Here is a 21103-nt window from a genome sequence, read left to right as displayed (position 1 = left end):
AACTCACCAATTATTCAAGTGTGAAAGGAGGGTGGGATATATAGATACAGACAAGAAGTTTACAGGTCATGGAACTCCCTCCACATAGAAGAAAACATCAGGATTGGGAAGTAAGCATTTTATTCTAAAAATATATAAAGTTAAAACCACAATTTTATTTCCTTTTGGATCCTATTCTCTTCCTTCTCTTGCCCCCAGCCCAGAGGTAACCTTTACCTGAATTTCAGAATCCTTGTACGTAACAAGTACTTAGTCGCCAGAATTGTGATTCTAAGTACCAACATGCTTCCATTTAAGGAAAATATTGGCTGCCAGTTCTTGGGGATTTTGATTATAACATCTGTATTTATTTCAATTACAAGATATTCTAGACTAATGGAAAGAATGTAAAAGATGCTGCTGCTAGATAGGAATAGAGTTTGGATTCAAGGACGTTACTGCTCAACTAATGTTCTCAGTGCTGAAAGATCATCATGGTTTTAGCAACAACAATTATAACTAAGGAAACAAAATTTAGAGCTATCTCAAAACAGAAAAGAAAGCATCATTAAGTTATCTCTTCCCTCTGAAAAGAAAACATGCATTCTATTGACCCTTGCCTTCTGAAATATTTCAACATTCCAAGGCTACTGAGATTTTTCTTCATCTCTTATAAACAAACCCAGTGTCCTTTAAAATACTTTCTGATTTATTTTCCAATTTTTTTTCAGGCGAGTAACAAATAATATGCATTTGGTTTCCATTATTTTCTCTTGATAAACTGAACAAGTTTTAAATTGAGCGCAGGTACCAAAAGGCTTTTGAATAAAGAGAATGTTTGGTAATGAATGATTAAATGAAAACTAGTTATAATAATTAGCTAGGAATGGAGAGAAAAAATGTAAAGAATCACTTTTGTTTAAGTGATAGTGTATTATTAGGGACATCTAGAAAAATGAGCCTACATAGTACGTGAGAATCAATAATGCATCTCTTAGTGCCTACAATTTGAAATTACCAATTAAAACTACTGGGTAACTCTACGATGAGCAATTGTTTTCTTAATAGACTTTGTTTTTGGTCGGGGTATACTGTTAGAGTTTGCATAGTATTTTATTTTGTTACTTAGCTTCATGAAGCCCTTAATTTATTAATAGTAATGATTGACTACTTGTGTGTTAAACCAGAAAGTATTTAGATAGCCTTATTCCATCAAAAGAGAATTGTTATAAATCTGTATACTTTGCCTCCTGCTTCTGAGCAATATGGCAAACAAAAAAATGAAAGGGTAAGGCAAGTTAAATCTAATACCCCTTTGTGGTCTACAGCAAAATAAAATATGGGCCGACTTCATTTTATGTGTTGACTGTGTTCTTAAAATCCTTGCATAAAAATCAAGACATTTTTAAAAGGCCAGGCATGCTCCCTCTTTGAAAAAATACTACAGTCGATTCAATACTACAGTCGATTACAGTGCCGGTAATTATTTTCCAATCTAAATAATCACAACTTAATTTAACTGATTTTTTTCACATACTGGAATTTTTCCATTCATTTCTATTTCATTTTTTGTTACACATACAGTGTGTTTTCACTTAAACTATTTTATTTCCAAACTACAAGTTGTGCAATTAAGAGAGAATGGCTTTTGGTTCTTTTTATAGCATGTATACATTAGGTAACTGGATAATCCTTTTTCACGTTTTGAGATGCTGTTGGTTCAATCTCAGAATCACATCTTTCCCAGATACCATATGCATTGTGTCTATCGATGCCTGAGGAGGAAACCTGAATAAAAAGTTGTACTTTTATTTACAGATTTTTTTCAATGCATTATATTAACTCACATATAGTTTCTTTCCTGTGATATATATGAGCCAATGCCACATTGCCGGTCCTGAGGTTATTTTTGCTAGTGTGCGCAAGATGTAGTTTCATAGATTGGGAAAGCAAAGAGGTGGTATACACGGTGAAATGAATTATTTTAAACTTCCTAACTGCCATTGGAGTTATTAAACACACAAACAAAGTAGAATTCACTGTCTCAGTGAAGCAATAAAAGTACCTGAGGTAGTAACCACATCTCTCACATTTATACATGTGTAAAGATTTGAGAAGCCAATAGACATGTGTATGGATTTGAGAAGCCAACACCTAAGCCATCCAGAAAAATTGTCCTGTTGAATCTATAGGAGAATCAATAATGGAACCTGATAGTGCCTGGATTTGGAAATTGCCAGTTAAAACTACTAGGTAAATTGAAAACTATTTATTTTACGGTACGTACTACCTCTTTGCTTTCCTGGCCCTCAAAAGTATCTGTTGTACATCCTAACAAAAACAACCTTACTGTCTCACTGAGAAGAAATTATATGTAAGCTAATAAAATCCACTTAAAAGTTTTCATTAACAAAAGTGCAACTTTCATTCATACTTTTATGCATCCAAAGACTTTGTATCTCCCATTTCTGAGTAAATACTTGAATAGTATGCAACCCTGCTCGCTCTGAAGTGTAGTACGTCTTTCCCCATGCAGCGCTGCATGCTGTGTAGCCACAGAAATTCATGAGTTCAGCTCCCAGGATGCCAGGGCAGCTGGAGAAGAGTTCTGTGCTCACGTTGCTTGCACAAACACATGAGCCTTGTTTCCCACAGTGAGGTCCAGGGACCCCTGAGGTCCTGCAGCTTTTTTATCCTGTAAAACACAGAGCCAGAAGATGATGCTGATAGGGTGGAGGCGTTGGGAGACTAAGACTGTTTAAGAATTTCAGGAGAAGGGACAGTCTGAGAGGAGCTGGCAGAGCAGGCAATTATTTGTGGTGGGAGGATATGGGAAAAGAGCAGATGTCTGTAGATACTACAAAGGAAAATAAACACTGTGGAAGAACAAACTTATGTAGAAAAATTTAAAAGGGGGATTTTTAACAAAGGATGTTTGGGAAACACTCCATTGGAGTTTTAATATTCTGGGCAGCACTTACAAAAGGGTATAAGTTCTTACAGCCAGAATGACCTTTATATGAGAAATCTTCATTTCTCTGTTTATTCCATCCTGTTTCATTTAACAAACTTGTATTAAACACCTACTATGTGCCAAGAATTAGCCCTCCTTGTCTCCTTCCCACCAGCCATATACAGATACACATAAACACACACTCACTTTGAAGTTCAAATACCATTTGTATTAACTGGAGGCCCACAGGACGTTAGCACTAAAGTCAAAACAATTCACTCACTACAGCAAGCTGAAGTTAAAAAGCAGCCCCCCAGGATGAAACTTGGAAAATGCTTGAACATCGAGGTGTTTATTTGGATTGGCTTTTCTGGACTTGCTGATACTGGTAGATATCTTTCTGACATGTTGCATCATTTCTGATGAAAGAGCTCTGAATGGTGGGACAGATGGAGCCAGACTTTCCTCTTACATAACTGTATAGGGAAGTTTCAATTATTTGGAGGCAGTGAGTTAGATCTGATATTTTTTTCCAGAAAATATGGACTCCTGTATTTGAGACCATGATGCCATTTCCAAACACTTGTGTTGATTCTATATCAAGGCTCTAATGTTGTTTGTTTCATTCTATTTTTATTTTCTGTGTCTTCACCATTGGAGTTCTTTGTCTTGTCCTTCTCCATATTGCAGTGCTGTAAAAATAATCATCTCATATTTCAAATCAACTAGAATTATGTTGTACTATAATATTTTTGGACAGATCCAGTTACACTACTAATTAAATTTTATCTTTTAAGGTAATAATGTACACCAAAATTGAGATCCAACTCACTTAGCCACCAAGAGCATGCAGTAATAAAAATTTCAGATTTATAGCACAGATATTATAAAGATGTTTCATTATATATTACAAGTGAGGAAAAGGGCTTTCAACTTTTCCACTAAATTTATCATTAAAGTGTTTTTCCTCCAACCCCCTGAAGTGTCTCAAAGTTGACTATATTTTATTTGAATTTAGGGAGAAAGAAAAGTAAATTTGAAGTGATATGAAATACCTATTGTATCACATCATTAGTTACAGTGAGCATATATAATTTTCGGAGTTTATATCCACTTGAGCTGGGGTGGATAAACTATTTCCACCAAGAGGCTGTGGCACAGCAAAAGATACAAGAAGGACCCAGGACGTACCAACATTGAGGTTTGGGGAGGATGGGGCCTCTGCAGCTCTGCACACACAGGTTGCGCTGGCTAGGTATATCATCTGATTCTCAGGTGGCTCAAGGCTGTGACTATTAGTATGGCTTGAGTATACTGAAAGAGTCACTTCAGGCTTATCCTGTCCTTGGAATACACTTGTAATTTTTGAAATAGGTTAGAGGAGAGTAGATTGGCATTGATGTAAGAGAAGTCTTGACTTGCTGTTGGCTCAAAAGCTGGGTGGTATCATAAATATTCTTGAGGGTTTGAGATGAGAATCCAAGAGCTCTGACTGGAAGGACAAGAATCATCTGCACTCTTCCTCCTCGGCCAGCTCTTTCACCTGGAAGGCTTGATGCCCTCATCTTAGATTTTATTTGCACATATCATTGCAGCCAGTTTGGAAACAGGAAATTGTTTTTGGAAATGAGTCAATGAACCCAATGTCCTGCTCCACTGATATAACACATTTGTGTCATTTTTCAAGGTACAAATTGTCATCAGGATTGGGGTGGGGAATCCTCTTCCAAAAGAAAATTCAACTGCCACATGGTAAACTGATTCTTTGGATTCTACTTACAAACACAATTAACTCATTTATGGAGCATTCTCTATTGCTACATACATAAGGTGTATTTCTCACAGCAAGCAATACCTATAAAGCATGTTTAAGCTCATTTTAAATATAAGCTGAGGCTCATAGAAATTAAATCACTTACTGTATTTTGAAAGCAGAAGCACCATCTTTTATGATTCTACCTCTAGGACCTAGCATATATTCAACCTAAAGTAAAATTTTGATGACTATTTGTGGAGTAGTTGAATAAATGTGAATAATTACATACAGAGTATAAACGAAAGGGCTGTGTTTAAGACTAGGTTCATCTATCTCTAAAGATTAGCATCTTTCTATACAATCAAAGAATTGGCTCTAAAAACCATCAACTATAATAACACAATTATTATTATTTCCTATCTTAATATTATGACATTTCCCTCTTTAAAAACAATAAATATAATGCTAATACCATGATTTCTCCTATTTCCAGATTGGATAAATGTATAAGAAGTTGTTGAAAAAAGGCAATAGCATTTTAATATCTATCCCTAGTCATTATTGATTTGATTTTCCCTTCGGCTTAGAATTTTAAATATTCAAAATTCCATTAGCTGTTAAATGCTTCAGTCTGGATATTACTAGATCAGAATTTCTGGACCACCCTGTGAAAGACAGACTTTTTTCATTAAGAAGCAAAAAAAATCAAACAGGCTGCAGTGACTTTTCTTGGAACTCAGAGGATGTGTGGAGGAAGAAGGTCTTCTTTGGCCAGAGAGTCAATGCCCTTGGGAGATGCCCAGACTTTGCCCCCTTCATTCAGCTTTTCCTGCCAGTCCTTATCCTCAAATAATCCAAAGCTACAAGATGATTAAGAGCCCTCATGGCCCATTTGAGAGTTCTCTTGACCTCGATTATTATTTTTACTTTTATTAATCTGACCACCTCAATAGCACTGTTGTCATGGAAAGTCTGTGATTTGACCTCAGAAGACAAATGTTGAAGTCCTGTCTCTGCCACTAACACAGCCTAATGTTAGGCCAATCACTTTACCCCTCTAAGCTCCAGTTTCCTAACACACAAGAAAAGAATAGTCACTGCTGTTTTGCCTAAACTTCACAGTTTATTGTCTAGCTCAATACCTTTTTTATATGAAAATGTTTCTAAGTGGCAAAATGTTTATAAGCAGAAAATACCATACGATTGTAGGTTACTTCTCCCTCTCTTCCTCTCTTTTTTCTCTTTCTCTCATTTAGTTGTCTTACAAATCAAATTCCATCCTGGGGCAAAGAAATTGTGCAAAATGATTTTTTTTAACAAGAGGTACCCTTCAAAACTAACAATCTCATCTTCTTCCTCATCTTTCTTCCTTCTCATAGTCCTTAGATATATCAGATATATAACACATACAGCCATATTTGAAAGAGAGCAAGCCTTTCTATTTCTTTTCTACCTAAACAGGAATGTTTTGACTGAAGTCCCTCATGATGCTTTATCTAGAGCTCTATAGCCATGACTTCTCTCCTCATTCCAAGCTTTCTCCTTATCCCCAGTTCCCTAGCTATGACCACTCTAGAAGGGCCTCTTCCCCAATTTTGCCCCTCAGGAGATGTAATTACATGAACTAATAGTAGCCTCTTTTCTAGACCCATCTTTGCATCACCTTCTACTATCCCTTTTCAGTTTTAGAGATAAGATGTAGATATTGAATTCAGGTGAATGTTTGGGAATCCTGGGGAAACGTGGGCAAATTTCTCCGCTATCCTGAGCCTCTGACTCTCCATTTGTACAGTGGTGATAATAACACCATTTCATTGTAGGGCCTGGGACAAATTATATGAGAAGGAGCATGTGAAGAGCAACACATAATAAGTATGCAATGTTGTGCTTATTAAGGGAAAAATCCCCCTTTTGCTGCTGCATGGAAACAGAATTTCATTTTGACATCTGACTATTGTCTGTTTTATTTCCCATCATTTTCATCTTATATGACTGCTTAAGCCACCTCAGTTTTGTTTTGTTTTTGTTTTTTGGCTTTGATGGAGAATAAGTATGATTTTTGCTTTACCTCTGGTACAGAAAGTTCCAAGACAACTTAGTATAACAAAATGAACATCGAACTCAAAGTCACGAGAAGCTTTCACTGTTTATGTGCTCCTTTAAATCAAAAGAACAAGATGTAAACTATTTTTTTTATGTCATCTCCTGTGCTGCAGGCTCCTTTGTGCCTTAGCAAACTTGAAAGAGACTGATTTACGATCACTTTGGGCAAATTGCCTGTAGAATTCTGAGGACAGGAAATGAAGAAAAAAAAAAAAAGTGCAGCACACACCCCCGGACATTCCACACAACATGTGGAATAAACAGGCCTAAAAAGGAAACCAAAAGCTCTTAGTCTTATATTGAGGAGTATCATGAATGACCTTTGGGAGAACATACAGTAAGGATAATAAACTTCTGGAAAAATACTTCAAGAGGGGTGAACTTGACCCTGATTAAAGATAATCTCCCCCACCCCCGCCTTTTGTCTAAAGGATGGTGAATACTTTTAAGTTAGGTAAATTATGTTACCTGTATCAACATTATGAAAGAGGGGTACCATGTTACAGACTTGTTCCTCCCAAACCTTCACAGGAATCGGACTTCCTGGGGATCTTGTGGGGATGGAGACAGTGATTCAGGAAATCTGAGTGGAACCTGAGATTCTGGATCCCTCACAAGCTCTGGGTGATACAACTGCTACTGGTCTGCAGGCCAGTTGTTTCTCCATCATCTTCAACAACATTCTTGGTGGTGGTGTTCTGGTCCTTATCTACGGAAGAGTGAGTTTCACCCAGGACAATTTTGGTCCCAGGGGAATTTGGCAGTGTCTGGAGACACTTTTGATCTTCACAATGCAAGCAGTACTACTGGCATCATGTGGACAAGGACCACACATGCTGCTACAATACACAGGATAGACTTTCATAACAAAGAATTTTCTGACTCTAAATGTCAATAACACTAGAGGTGATAAATCCTGTTGTAGACATACTACTTTGTGTATCTCTCATATCAAAAATAATCTTAGGGCACGTGGGTGGCTCAGTCGACTTAGGTTCAGGTCATGATCTCACAGCTCATGAGTTCAAGCCACACGTCGGGCTCTATACTGACAGATCAGAGCCTTGGAGTCTACTTCAGATTCTCTCTCTCTCTCTCTCTCTCTCTCTCTCTCTCTCTCTCTCTGTCTCTCCCCCACTTGGAGTCTGTGTCTCACTCTCTTTCTCAAATATAAATAAATATTTAAAAATTTAAAAAAATGATCTATTAAAAATTTAAAAAATAAATAAACCAGTGAGAGATAGGTAGGAGACTAAATAGTCTGGAGTAGAGTGAACTGTGTTTAAAACTGTCTTCAAATATATGAAAGGCAATTACACAGAAGATGGTAACCAGCTGTTCTTCATCACACTTGAAGTATGAGCAGGAAATGTACATAAATGGACCTGTGCTACCCATCCATTCTTTTTCTGCATTTTCCACACCAGCCAGGCAAATCTCTCTATGATATTGTAACCATATTTGTCCCATTTTGCTTCTTACTACTTGCAGAGACCCTCCCAAATCCTTGGGACATATTTTCTTCACACTGCCAAGTTGACTTTCTCCTTCCCTTTAAAAATCTAACTGGAAAATTTCCATCTCCATTAAGTCTTTCTGAACTAAAATGAAGCAGTTGCCAGTTCACTTCTAACTTCAACTGGTACACTTTCTCCTTCAATGTGTTCATTCTACAAATATGTTATTGCCCATCTGTGTACAAGGAACTGTGCTAGATTGGGGGAAGGGATAAGAAAGATGAGTAAGAGAGTCTCTGCTTTTAAGAATTTTCCAATCTAGGGGAAGAAAACCACACACAGATAATTACAATGTAAATAAAATAGTATTTAATAATTATTTTCATGAGAGATATTTAAAAGATGAAAGAGAATGGTTTAGTAGTTAAAAGATTATTTCCAGTTGGAAAAATCAAGGACAACTTTATAAATAGGTATACATAAGTATCCTTTTTCATAAATAAGAATATATAAATATCTTTTTTTTAAGGACAAAATTTTCTATAAATTAGGTACAACCCTGGGCAAAAAAAGAACTTAATAATGTTAAAATTTGAAGATAATAAATTAGAGTATAGAATGAGTTTGAGTCTGAATTTAGACTATATTTATGGAAGACTTTATAATGAGTAAGGAAAGAGAATTTTTCAGGATATGTGTAGCTATATCATGATTTTAACAAAGGACAGTGAATTTAATCACCTCTGAATGTATCTTATGATGCTTTGTAATTTTATAAGGGAGTGCTCTTTGGAAAGAATTCTTAATTTCATCTAGGAGGGGAATACTTTGTGATTTCACAAGTATACTTTAAAAACTAGTACCAAACATGGAATTTGGCACCATTCAGAACTCTTTTTAGGAGAGAGTCTCACTTGTAAAGTGTTTTCATTACCTGAACTACAAGGAAATGGAAGAGAATTAGCCCTCATTGAATATCTAATATGTGCCAGGCACTGAGTAAACTCTTTAGCTATGTCATATGATTTAGATATATCATCGACAGCAACCTATGTGTTTATCACCACCGACAACACTTTAAGGAGATTCTAGCGTATTGATTGAGAGGGATGCAGAGCAAATCTCAGGCCTGTTTAGGAAGCTATTTCTGGGTGAAGACAATCAGCTTGCTTTTCCTTTGGAAGCAGCAAGGAGAAAGCTTCCTGTCCTGAGGATTTAAATGGTGATACTTGCGTAGTCAAAACAGGAAAATGAAGTTGTTTACATTTCATTAGTGGCCATGATTCCCTGTAGGGCTCATTACTGGAAAGCTATCCGTAACTCCCATTAGGCACAAATAAGCATGACTTTCTGCCAGCTCTCTCACACATCCTGAAATCACAAGCTTTGGGAATGGTATAGCTACTGAATTACTATAGGATTTTGTTTGAATGTCAGTACTTGAATTCTTTAGCCATGATATTGGTTTAAAGTCAGTAATGCAGTTAATATCATAGACCTTTCTTGCAGTTCTCATTTTTTTGAACATCATCGCTCTTTTTAATCAGAGCACAGTTTTTAATCATGTCTTCCATAATTCAAAACATGATGGAATCTTAGTTAACTCTGTGTAACTGGACTTTTTTTTCCCTCTTAAAGTTGTTTTAGGCTTCTGCGTATCATTCAATGTTGATGTGAAAAATTCAATGACCTTCAGTGGCCCAGTGGAAGACATGTTTGGATATACTGTTCAACAATATGAAAATGAAGAAGGAAAATGGTAAGCTGGTTGATTTTGTTGTGTTGTTTTTTAATTTTCTTCTAAGATAATGGAAAATCTTATTTAGCTACAGTCTGTTTTATGAATGAGACTTCAACAGAATGAATTATGTATGGTAGAAAATGCAGTCTTAATCATTCGGTAATGGAAACTGACTCAGTTAAAAAGAAAAAAAAGGAAAATTCCTTGGCAATATTAAAGGAAGTGGTTAGTGATTTCTAAGCCTGTGTTGACCTCAAAGAAGGTCCTTGTCCAAAATAGTCATTGTTCTGTAATTATGTTATTCTGACAAGAGTTCTTTGATTGTTCTCATTTTAGAATAGCTAAAATTCAGCTGCAAGTATTGGGAGCCAGATGAGATCCCAATGAGATTGAAAGGGTTATTATCACAAAATATTATTGGACTAATTTTTTGGTGATTTACTGACCTACTGAGTTTGATTTATGGTTTATAATGAACTTTACTGAATTTCTTTTATACACTTTTAAACCCTTTGATAATAGTTCATTTCACTTTAGGTATGACTTTTAAACCACATTTAACTTGTTGAAAATTACACAAAATTAATATTAAAGCTCTTTTGCTGTATACTTAACGTAATTTTTAGTGTTCCTTTTTTAAATTGGAACTTATAGGAAAAAAAGACCAAGAATTTGTTAAACTTTGCTTCAGTTTAACAACTTAAAGTAAATTAAATTATTCTAGTAACTAAAAGAATAAACAAGAAGGGATTTATATCTCCTAGGAAAACAGTAATCAATCACTCTACTATATTTCACGAATAAAAACATATGGATTTTTGATGTTTCACTTTATCTTTTACAGTTAATTTGATCATAATTTCCCCAAAATGATCAATAGTAAGAACTTGAGTTCTCACATTTTCTATATACAAATATTATATCCTAGGTACAAACTAGAATTTTTGGAAGCATTTCAGTCTCTACTTTCCTTACAAATATCTTAGGTAGAAATCTAATAATAGAGTATGAATTATATGTTCTCTGTCCTTCCACACTGTACTCCATCCTTACCACTTATTACTTACCACTTACCACTTACCACTCCATCCCCACCCCTTCTAAGGTTAAATGGGAAAAGTCATCGCTCTAGACACCAATTTTATTCTGCTGGCATTATGCCTGCAATTCCAGGAGCTCTGCTTCTCAGAGATTAATGTGAGCGGGCGGAGCTTCTCCTTGGACATAAGCTATAACAAACTGAAACTCAGTATGTATTTTTCTTTAAAAAGCTTAACTTTTAAGTAAAATATATATGAAAGTTACTTTTCAGTAATTACTATTAGTCACATAAATTTTAAAGAGAAATATAACAGGGGCACCTGGGTGGCTCGGTTAGTTAAATGTCCAACTTCATCTCAGGTCATGATCTCGTGGTTTGTGAGATGGGTTTGTCAAGGTGTGTCAAGGGTTTGTCAAGCCCCGCATCAGGCTCTGTGCTGACAACTCAAAGCCTGGAGCCTGCTTCAGATTCTGTGTCTCCCTCTCTCTCTGCCCCTCCCCCACTCACACTCTGACTCTCTGTCTCTCTGTCTCTCTCTCTCTCTCTCTCTCTCTCTCTCTTTCTCTCTCTCTGTCTGAAAAATAAATAAACATTAACAATTGTTTTTAAATAAAGAGAAATATAACAAATAACAAGCCTTAAAGACTTAAACAACTTACTTAAAATGAACTTAAGGAGACTCAAAAATTTTTAACCTAATGAAAGTCTGATTTTCATGTTCTGATGTGAGGAAATCCCTTAAGCTTACTCTATTATCTAGTCCAGGCTCCCTGATTTTAGGGCAATGTGTTATCAGCAGTCCTTAGTTACCTGAATGAATCTTAGTAGAGTAATAAAGGTTCATTATTTCTCCCCAGTAATAAAGAGTTCATCAAATGGTACACCCATTTGATCTCTTTAGTTTCTTTCTGTCCCTTATTATAAGCCCATCCTATTGTGAGTTTTCCGCCTTCTAAATTCTTGAATCTCTTTCAAGATACCTGTAAAATAAAAAAAACAGGAAAATGCGAAATCAGGCTGAATGGAGACCTGATGTCATGAATTTGTCTTTGAAGAAGGTGAATGTGTAGATGAGTAAAGGAAGACAGCCAAACCATCATTTGGAAAGAAACAAGAGTGCACAGAGTAGATAGGAAAATAAGGTTGGGGCGGGGGACTTGGGAGGGAGATGTTGCTAATGGCCTTTCTGAATGAGCCTACACTGAATTGAATTTTAGACAAACCATTCAGAATTTTGTACACACATGTGAGATAATGTTAATAATAATATATTAACTTTTTTAGGTTAGAGATCGTGCCTTATACATTTTTCTTTCTTCGTGAAATATAGCTTGTCTATGTACAAATGTTTGTTGGTGGGTTATTTAGAGTTTTTCTTTAGCCATAGCATAAACTATGGGCCAATCAAGCAACAAGTATTTATGTAATACATCCCATGTGTCTAGCTTATGCTACATTCTATGGGAGATATAAGACAAATACAAAGTTTATAACCTAATAGAGGGCTCATATTTAATAATTAGAAATAAAGAATAGTGCTAATCAGTATAATAAAGACTGTAAAATCAATGGCAGTTAAAAGAAGGAGGAAGTGATTCTTGACTCTTGAGCTGAGTCTTGAAAGATGATTTAACTTTTAATAAGAGAAGAAGCAATGCCACTCCAATCTGGGAAGCCACATAAGCAGGGACATAGATTTGAGAAGTGAGTGTGTTGGTAAGCAAAAAGGACTGACATTGGGAGAGCAGAGGGGAAAGGGCAATGGCAGACCTTAGAAGCCAGACGAAGAAACTTGGACCTAAGTGCAGGCATTAAGAATCATTTACGATGGGCGTTGAGGAGGGCACTTGTTGGGATGAGCGCTGGATGTGGTATATAAGCCAATTTGACAATAAATTATATTTAAAAAGGGCAAAAAAAGAACCATTTATGAAACTTGGTTTAGGAAATCACATAATATTACATTTAAAGAATTGGATTGGAGAAAAAAGTGCCTGAAAGCTGGGGAATCTATAGGCAAGCAAGAATAGCAATCTGGTGCTTAACAGATGAGGTCCCAAGCTAGGTTAGAGAGAACTGGAATGAAAGAAAAGTGTAGGCAAGATAAATTTAGATGAACCATCAAAGCCTGGTGGAAGTTTGGAAGTGTCCAATGAAGGTGTAGGAGGAATCAAACATATTCCAAGATTTCTACACTGGATGGTTGGAAAATGGGTAGTCATTCAGAGACAAATGTACACAAAGGGAAAATAAGTTTTATCAGGAAGTTGGTAAGTATGGTTTCAAATGGTTTGAGTAATGTCCATGTAGTTGGAAACTTGAAATGGAATATAGATAAGAGGGAGAAGTTAATATATTGGAGGAAATATTTAGAGAGCAAGGACTGGTTTTGCTTCCCACTTGCAACTCTGTGCATTACCCAGAATCTGGCACAGGGCCTTAAACATCATATACATTCAATGGTTATTTGTTGGCTGAACAACTTAATCTAGTATAACTCCCTGTTATCATTAATGAAAAAACAAACACACGCACATGCAAAAATAATGTCAAAAATAGCTCTCTTAAGACTGTTATCAAAAACACAAAAGATAAGTGTTGGCAAGGAAGTGGGGAAAAGGGAATATTTGTGCACTGTTGGTGGGAATGTAAATTGCAGCCACTATGGAAAACAGTATAGAGGTTCCTCAGAAAATTAAAAATAGAACCACGCTATGATCCAGCTGTCTGGGTAAATATACAAAATAAATGGAATCAGGATCTTGAAAAGATATCTGCACACCTATGTTCGTTGCAGCATTATTTGCAATAATTAAGACTTGAAAGCAATCTAAAAGTCCATTGATGGATGAATAGATTTTTGAGATGTGTCATATACATACAATTGAATATTATTCAGGCTTAAAAAAAGAAGGAAATCTTGCCATTTAAGACAACATGGATGAACTTGGAAGACATTTTGCTAAGTGAGATAAACCAGACACGGAAAAATACTACATAATCTCATTTTTATGAGGAATCTAAAATGGTCAGACTCCTAGAAGTCGAGTGTAGAATGGTGGCTACCAGGAGCTTAGAGGAGGGGAAAACAAAGTATTTGTCAAAGGGTACAAAGTTTCAGTTATGCAAGATGAATAAATACTAGAGATTTGCTGTACAACATAGTGCCTGTAGTTAACGATACTGTATTATATACTTAAAAATTGGCTAAGAAGGTAGATCTTAGGTTAAGTGTTCTTATCACAAAATACTAATAATGATAATAACTAAAGAGGGTTGGAGGAAACTTTTGGAGGCTATGGATACGTTTATGCCATAGACTGTGGTGATAGTTTTACAGGTGTATACTTGTCTCCAAACTCATCAAGTTGTATACATTAAGTACGTACAACTTTTAATATGTCAACCATACTTCAATAAAGGATTTGTTTTTGTTTTTTGTAAGTGACTTCCACAGGGAAATGTAACTACTCAGGGCCTGAGCTGAAAATAGAACTCCTGTCTCTCCACTCCTAGGCTGGTGCTTTTTTTTCTTTATTAGAACTATATTAAAAAGTAAGTGCTGATAATAACAATCTTTGCAGTTTTAGACTTTATGTATTAGTATACATGTGAGAGTTTGTGAGCGTTTGAATGTATAAGAATGTCAGATAATTTAATTCCACTTTGACATTCCATGCCTACAATGATCTTATATAAAAGGTGTGAAATACCAGAGTAACAAAAGCAGTGTGGCCAACTGAATTTAAAAGTAAGCAAACTACAAAAATCTAAATGTCCAAACCTTGAAGGATGGCATTGTAGCCGCCTATTGTTCTAAAGGGATCCAGGCATTGGTAATGTGAAATAAATTTTAGAAACATCTTTGGATATTCTGTAAACGTTTATAAAATCAGACAGGGTGCATACTTACTTTAAGAAATGGACTATGGAATAAATGTCATATTTGGGAGAATATGAGTTTTGTTATTCAGTTTTTCTCCGGAGGTGGGCACCTTCATAAATCATATCTACTACTCAGGTTTTGGAAGCCCATCAACCTCAGATTTTTAAAAAAATCACCCTGACCCATATTACATCTTGGTTGAAGTATGCCTAAAGAAGGAAGACTTGTTGGTGCATTATAAGTGCAGTCTGTGCATGTGAAAGCCTTACTTTAATCCTTGGAAAGAATTAACAGTTAACAGGAAAGGCAGCCTTATGCCCTCTTTACCTTTCAGAAGTTGACCGTGACATGTAATTTACTTCTTTATCTTTGGCTCAGAAAACCACATGTTTTCTCAGTAGCAGAACACATTATATCTCTGATTAAGATCAGCCGTTGTTCATTATGAGATGAAACATCCAAGTAATTGCAATGTGGTTCAGAAAAATTCACAAAGAACACAATTAGTTTAATAATTTTCTTTGAAGAGAAGAAACTTAAATATGCTCCGCATTGCACAAGCTTTCCAGATTTAGTGGTAATCACCAGTATGGCAAAGTTTCTGCCAAATGGGAAAATACAAGATGTTGGCTCTCAGGGCTTTCCACTCTGTGGCTCCTTTGCTTCATTCCTTTTAATATGTGCATCAGCCCTTTTAACTGCTGTTCCAGCAACCACTCAGTGGCTTCAGTGGGGGCTTCAGTGACTTCAGTGGGCCTATCTCTCAAAGTAGGCTTTCATGAAGAAGATCCCTTCCTAGCCAATCCTCCATCCAATATATATCAAAATATGTTGGCTTTGTGCCTTTCCCCTATGATGCCAGGTAAGGTTTACTAAGGAACTCGTGTGATTGATGTTGTTTCTGTTGTATGTGTGTTTTAAGTAAAGCCTATTCAGGCTTGGCGTAAAAAGACTTTTCAAAGGTTCTATCACGTTTTCTCTTACAACTTTAATATAATATTTATTTTGCATTGTTTATAATATCTTCTGAAGTTGAATTTTTCTCCTTGCTAAACTTGTCATTTCTTTGGCTCACCCCATTTCCACCCCTCCACCTTTCATGACTGAAAGCACTGCAGATAATGGGTCCACTATATAACTTCATTCTCTAAGATGACCAAACACTCCATTCATTAAAAAAAAAAAAAAAGCCTGGTGGGTACTTGGCACTCTGATAGTTGCTTTGGCTTGGACATCAAAAAAGAGTTAGGTGAAAAGAGTGTTCATGAAATAATGTAAATAAGAGACAACAATCTCTAGAAAACTATCTTTTACAGAGAAAAATAATAAATATGGAGCAGAGACGTCACAGACCAGCTACTCTTCAAATAAATAAAATAATGATCATAATGACAAGAATGACTGTATGAATAGCAAACATTTCTCAGGTTACTAAATTTTATTACGATTGGACCTTTTTTATGGAGAAGAACAGAGTATAGAGTGAACTTTTAGAATGAGTGAATGAGAATTAGAATTAGTCATTGTAGAGTGAGTGTAGAGAGAATTATTTCCCACACTTTGATGATCTTCGAGTTGACGAGGTGTTTCTCTAGAGGTCAGTAATGAGATCCAGAACATTCTTTAATTTTAGTCCTCTTACTCTGCACACAGATCATTGCAATGGAAATGCATTTGCCATGAAAAAAGCAAAAATCTAATAGAAATAAAATATCATGAGCTAAAGCAAACTTGCATTAAAATTTAAAATAACAATATCCATAGTTCATGATACAATGTGCTTTGAGTCTTCACATTTGACCCTGTGGGTTTCAGCAGATATCATTGTTACCATCCTCATTTTCTAGACAGGAAACTGGCACTCTGAGAACGAACTGCCAAAGGTTTTATATAGCAAGTATGTGTCAGGGCCAGGATGTAGAACTACAGCCTTCTGACTTTCAGCCATTTCTGTCCTGTAACAACAAGGGTTCTCTGGAACCTTGACCTGTAGAAATGCCCCCTGTCTCGTACAAAGACATCTGTGGCATTCTGCCTGTGCAAAATATTCAGCCTGTAAAATGGAGAAGACTTCACAATTAGGACTTCTTGGCCTGTTACATGAGTCATAAATTGCCAGGTCTGCCTTATTCAGATTCTTAGAGCTTTTGATACAGTCTTATTTGTTCACTTCACTTGAGTGCTATTTTGTTTCTGGAACTGTTATAGGCATTAAGGGTATATAAGTGAACAAAATAAGATGACAGTTCCTGCTGTTGTAAAGGTTGTATTCTATTGGGGAAGGAAGGAGCAAAACATAAATCATAAACTTAATAAACAGGTAGGTCAGAATGTGATAAGTATGCAAGAAAAAAAATATAGCAAGATAATGGGAATTGAGAAGGCTGGAGATTCCTGAAATTCCATAAACACTATGCTGATACTTTTCTAGGATCTTGTTATTTTTATACAGCGTGGGAAAAGTGAGACTTAATTTAGGATTAAGTAGTGAATAGAGCTGCAAGCTTGATGTCAGAACAAATAGCTCCTAGGAAAACACACAAACTTGTTTTATATCCTATTCCTGCTAACCCATTCTTCACCCTGCATCCCAGCTTTCACACCCCCTGTCTGAATCCTGGCCTTCTACACAACCACTTTCTGAGCTCTCACTCCTCAGTGCTTGCTTATCCAGAATACACAATAGGACATGTTTCCAGTTGCTATTTCCAGGGATCACCATACTCTAGGAGCTTTCTGTTGCCTCAGACATCAAATATAAACCACAGAGCCTTATCTTTAAAGTCTGCTGCTTACCACTCTCAGCCTCTCTGCTCTGGTTTATGCAGCAGCTTCACACTGTGTTCCAACCACCTGTGCTTCCTCATAACCTTGGTTTTAAAAGCCGTCACTCTTCTGTCTCCACCTTTTTTTCCTGAGCTATCCATGATCTCTCTCCTGTTTTAGAGTTCACAGTAACTTTATTATTAACATGCTGTTCAGAACTCACTTTTCACTGGGACACCTGGGAGGCTCAGTCAGTTATGCGTCCCACTCTTGATTTCTGCTCAGGTCATTATCTCACGGTCTGTGGGGTTTAAGCCCCTGTCAGCCTCTGTGCTGACATCCTGACATTCTCTGTCTCCATCTCTCTCTGCTCCTCCCCAGCTTGTTTATGCACGCTCTTTCTCTCTGTCAAGACAGTTTAAATCTTCATTACTCTTCACAAGCCCACCACCCTACTACCTCTGTCCCTAAATTTCATGTTTCTACTATTTTCCAAAGAAAGAAGGGAGGAAGGAAGGGAAGAGAGGAAGGAAGCAGGGAGGGAGGGAGGGAGGGAGGGAGGAAGGAAGGAAGGAAGGAAGGAAGGAAGGAAGCAGGGAGGGAGGAAGGAAGGAAGGGAGGGACAGGCCCAAGGTTAAAACTTTATCCTCCCTTCCTGTTTCACTTATCTCTTGCTCATAGCAAATCATCTCAAAACTTAATGAGTTAAAACAATAATTTATATTGTTTCTCAAGATTTTGAGGACTGCATAGGTGGGAACTGCATGAGTGCTCATCTGGTACCTCACTTGGGGCTGGAGGGCCCAAGACAATTTAACTCACATGCCTGGCAGCCCGTGCTGTCAGCTGAAACATTGCTTCTCCTCCATGTTGCCTCTCCTCCTCCTCCATTAGGCTAAACTGGGCTTATTCACAGTGTGTGGTCTTAGATTTCCAAAAAGAGTGAAGTGGAATCTGTAATACATTCTTTAAAATTATTGAAGTATGGTTGACATGTAATGTTACATTAGCTTCAGGTGTACAATGTATTGATTTCACAATTCTATACATTACTCATGCCTTTGGAGTCACAGTGTCTCTATTTCAACTGCCTTCTATTTATCAACTAAGTCCCAGTTCCAACAAGAGGCAAAACAGATTCTGCATTAATGAAGGGCAGTGAAGGACAATGTCACATTGCAAAAGTGAAAAAAATTCCAAGCAATCTACCACAGTTTCAAACCCCTGGATACTGGGCCACCCAGATCCCTGCCTAGGGAATCCGTGGCCTTTCCTCATTTCTAAGACAAATTTGTCCTTCTGGATCCACACTTTATACCAGCTCAGGGGATCTCTTTTCTCTTCTGTAATATTGGCCTTTCTCTTGTTACTAGCTTTTTCTCAACATCATTTATCCATATCCAGATGCCTTCCATAATAAATTTAAATCCACCTCAAACCCTTAGTGGTTTGCCTGAAAAAAAGAAACCCACACACATTGGCATGACCCATCTCCCTCATTTTTAGCAAAACTCTTGAAATGAAGTCTGCTCTACACTCCCATTCTTTATTTTCTTCCCTCTTTGGCTTTTGTGATACCACTGTTTTCTGATTGTCTCTCTCCTTCTCCGGACACTGCTACTAGTTTTCTTCCTTTGCTCATTAAAATCTTAAGTGCTATTTTTTCTCCTTTAGCTCTCTTACTCTGTACTCTCTTAAGGCAATAGCATTTACTCTTAGCACCTGAACCATGCTCATAGAATGCTCACATATATTCCATGTGGTTTCTGAGATGGTCCCCAGCAAGACTGAGCCCAGAAGCCTACAGAAGTAACACATTATCAGTGCACTCTATTGGCCTTTCTTCCTTCCCTCTATCATTTTCCCTATCAACACATTTGTTTGTGCTTTGAATTGACTCCCCTAAATCTACCTGCACCAACGTCCTTGTTGAGGGTCTGCTTTTGGGGGAACTCAAACTAAGACAGCTGATAGTCTAAGTATTTGTAGAATTGGTTCTCCTTTCCTCTGCACTTCCTAAATTCAGATCCTCCTTTCTCGTCTGGGTCGAGAAACCCCTACTTTCACTCTCTGAGTCTAATTTGCCCCTTTCCCAAAAATGTATTCATGACACTGCAAGCAAACAAGCTTCATAAAGCAGTTGATCATATCACATCCCTCTTTAAAGCACTGGTGGTTCCCAACTCTCCCCTTCATATAATAAATCTAAAATTCTTAAACTAGACTATCAGAACATTCCTGATCTAGACTCTATTTAGCTTGACAGTTTTGACTTCTACTCCAGCTACCCTGAGCTATTTGAATTATCAAAGGAGCTGTTTCTCCTTGCTTCTAATACCTTGCTGAAGTTGCACCAAGTTCTGACCTATTGAGTATTATAATAATCCATTTATGGTTTTGCTTCCCCGCTAAGTTTTAAACAATCTAAAAACCATTGTGTTTGATCCATTTCATATCCACAAGGCCTGATGTAAATGCTGGGTGTATAGAATGTTCTTAATAAACATTGATCAATCTATGTAGCCTCAACTTAAATACTTTCCAAATAGTAGGCTCACTACTTTTCTTCAAATTGTTTTAACTCTAAAACTAATTTAATCAATCATGTTATAAAAATCTTTAAAAATTTTGGAGAAAGAACACTAACCATAACGTCCTTAATGTAATTTGGTTTTTGGTGAACTGCTTTTTAACCTATGTGGATTTTTTTTAAGTTTATTTATTTTGAGAGAGAGAGAGAGTGCAAGTGGGGAAGGGGCAGAGAGAGGGAGAGAGAGAATCCCAAGCTGACCCAGCACTGTCAGCGTAGAGCCCAATGTGGGGCTCGATCCCACAAACTGTGAGATCATTACCTGAGGCAAAATCAGGAGTCAGATGCTTAACCGATTGAGCCACCCAGGCACCCCTAATCTATGTTTTACATAGATTGAGTAGTCCTGTCAGCTGAAAAAGACATCATCATCATCATCAACAACAACCAACATTTAAATAGCATATACTATGAGCTAAATTTTATATACATTAACTCATTCAGATTTTGTGATGGTACTGTGAGGTAGGTACTCTTGTTATTTTACAGATGAAGAAACTAAGATAAGTGATTTGTCCTAAATCATACAACTAAGTAAATGACAAAAACATGATTTGAATTTGTGAAGTCTGGCTCCAAAATTCATGCTATATTTAATGGAGAGGATTAAGTTATTTGGTATATGGAAAGCACTTAGAACAATATCTGGCATAAGGTATAAATTTAATAAATGCTAGCTATAATTATCATTGCTATTATGATGAATATATTGAATGTAATTTGGTATCTTTCACTTTGAATTGTCATAGTTTTTCACTAAATTAGGTAGATTTTTACTTTGAATTGGGTCATAAATATTTTTAATACTACCATGCAATCTTATTAGCTGT

The 21103-nt window shown here is 36.6% G+C and overlaps 1 protein-coding gene across 4 annotated transcripts in view; it reads left to right on the top strand.

Moving 5' to 3' along the window:
• ITGA1 (integrin subunit alpha 1) overlaps positions 1–21103 on the top strand; it is a 163601-nt gene that overhangs the window by 47211 nt on the left and 95287 nt on the right. For 3 of the 4 annotated variants that reach the window (XM_049648089.1, XM_049648092.1, XM_049648088.1), the window contains exon 2: positions 9887–10007. In XM_049648089.1, the coding sequence (XP_049504046.1) occupies positions 9887–10007 (121 nt within the window). Of the gene's footprint in view, positions 1–9886; positions 10008–21103 lie in introns of those variants that run through there. The other variant, XM_049648090.1, reaches the window with a different exon arrangement.

The sequence above is a fragment of the Panthera uncia genome, assembly GCF_023721935.1.
Source record: "Panthera uncia isolate 11264 chromosome A1 unlocalized genomic scaffold, Puncia_PCG_1.0 HiC_scaffold_17, whole genome shotgun sequence".
In the NCBI taxonomy this organism is placed as follows: Eukaryota; Metazoa; Chordata; class Mammalia; order Carnivora; family Felidae; genus Panthera; species Panthera uncia.
The sequence above is the reverse complement of the archived record's forward strand: the minus strand, read 5'-3'. Positions and strand labels throughout refer to the sequence as shown.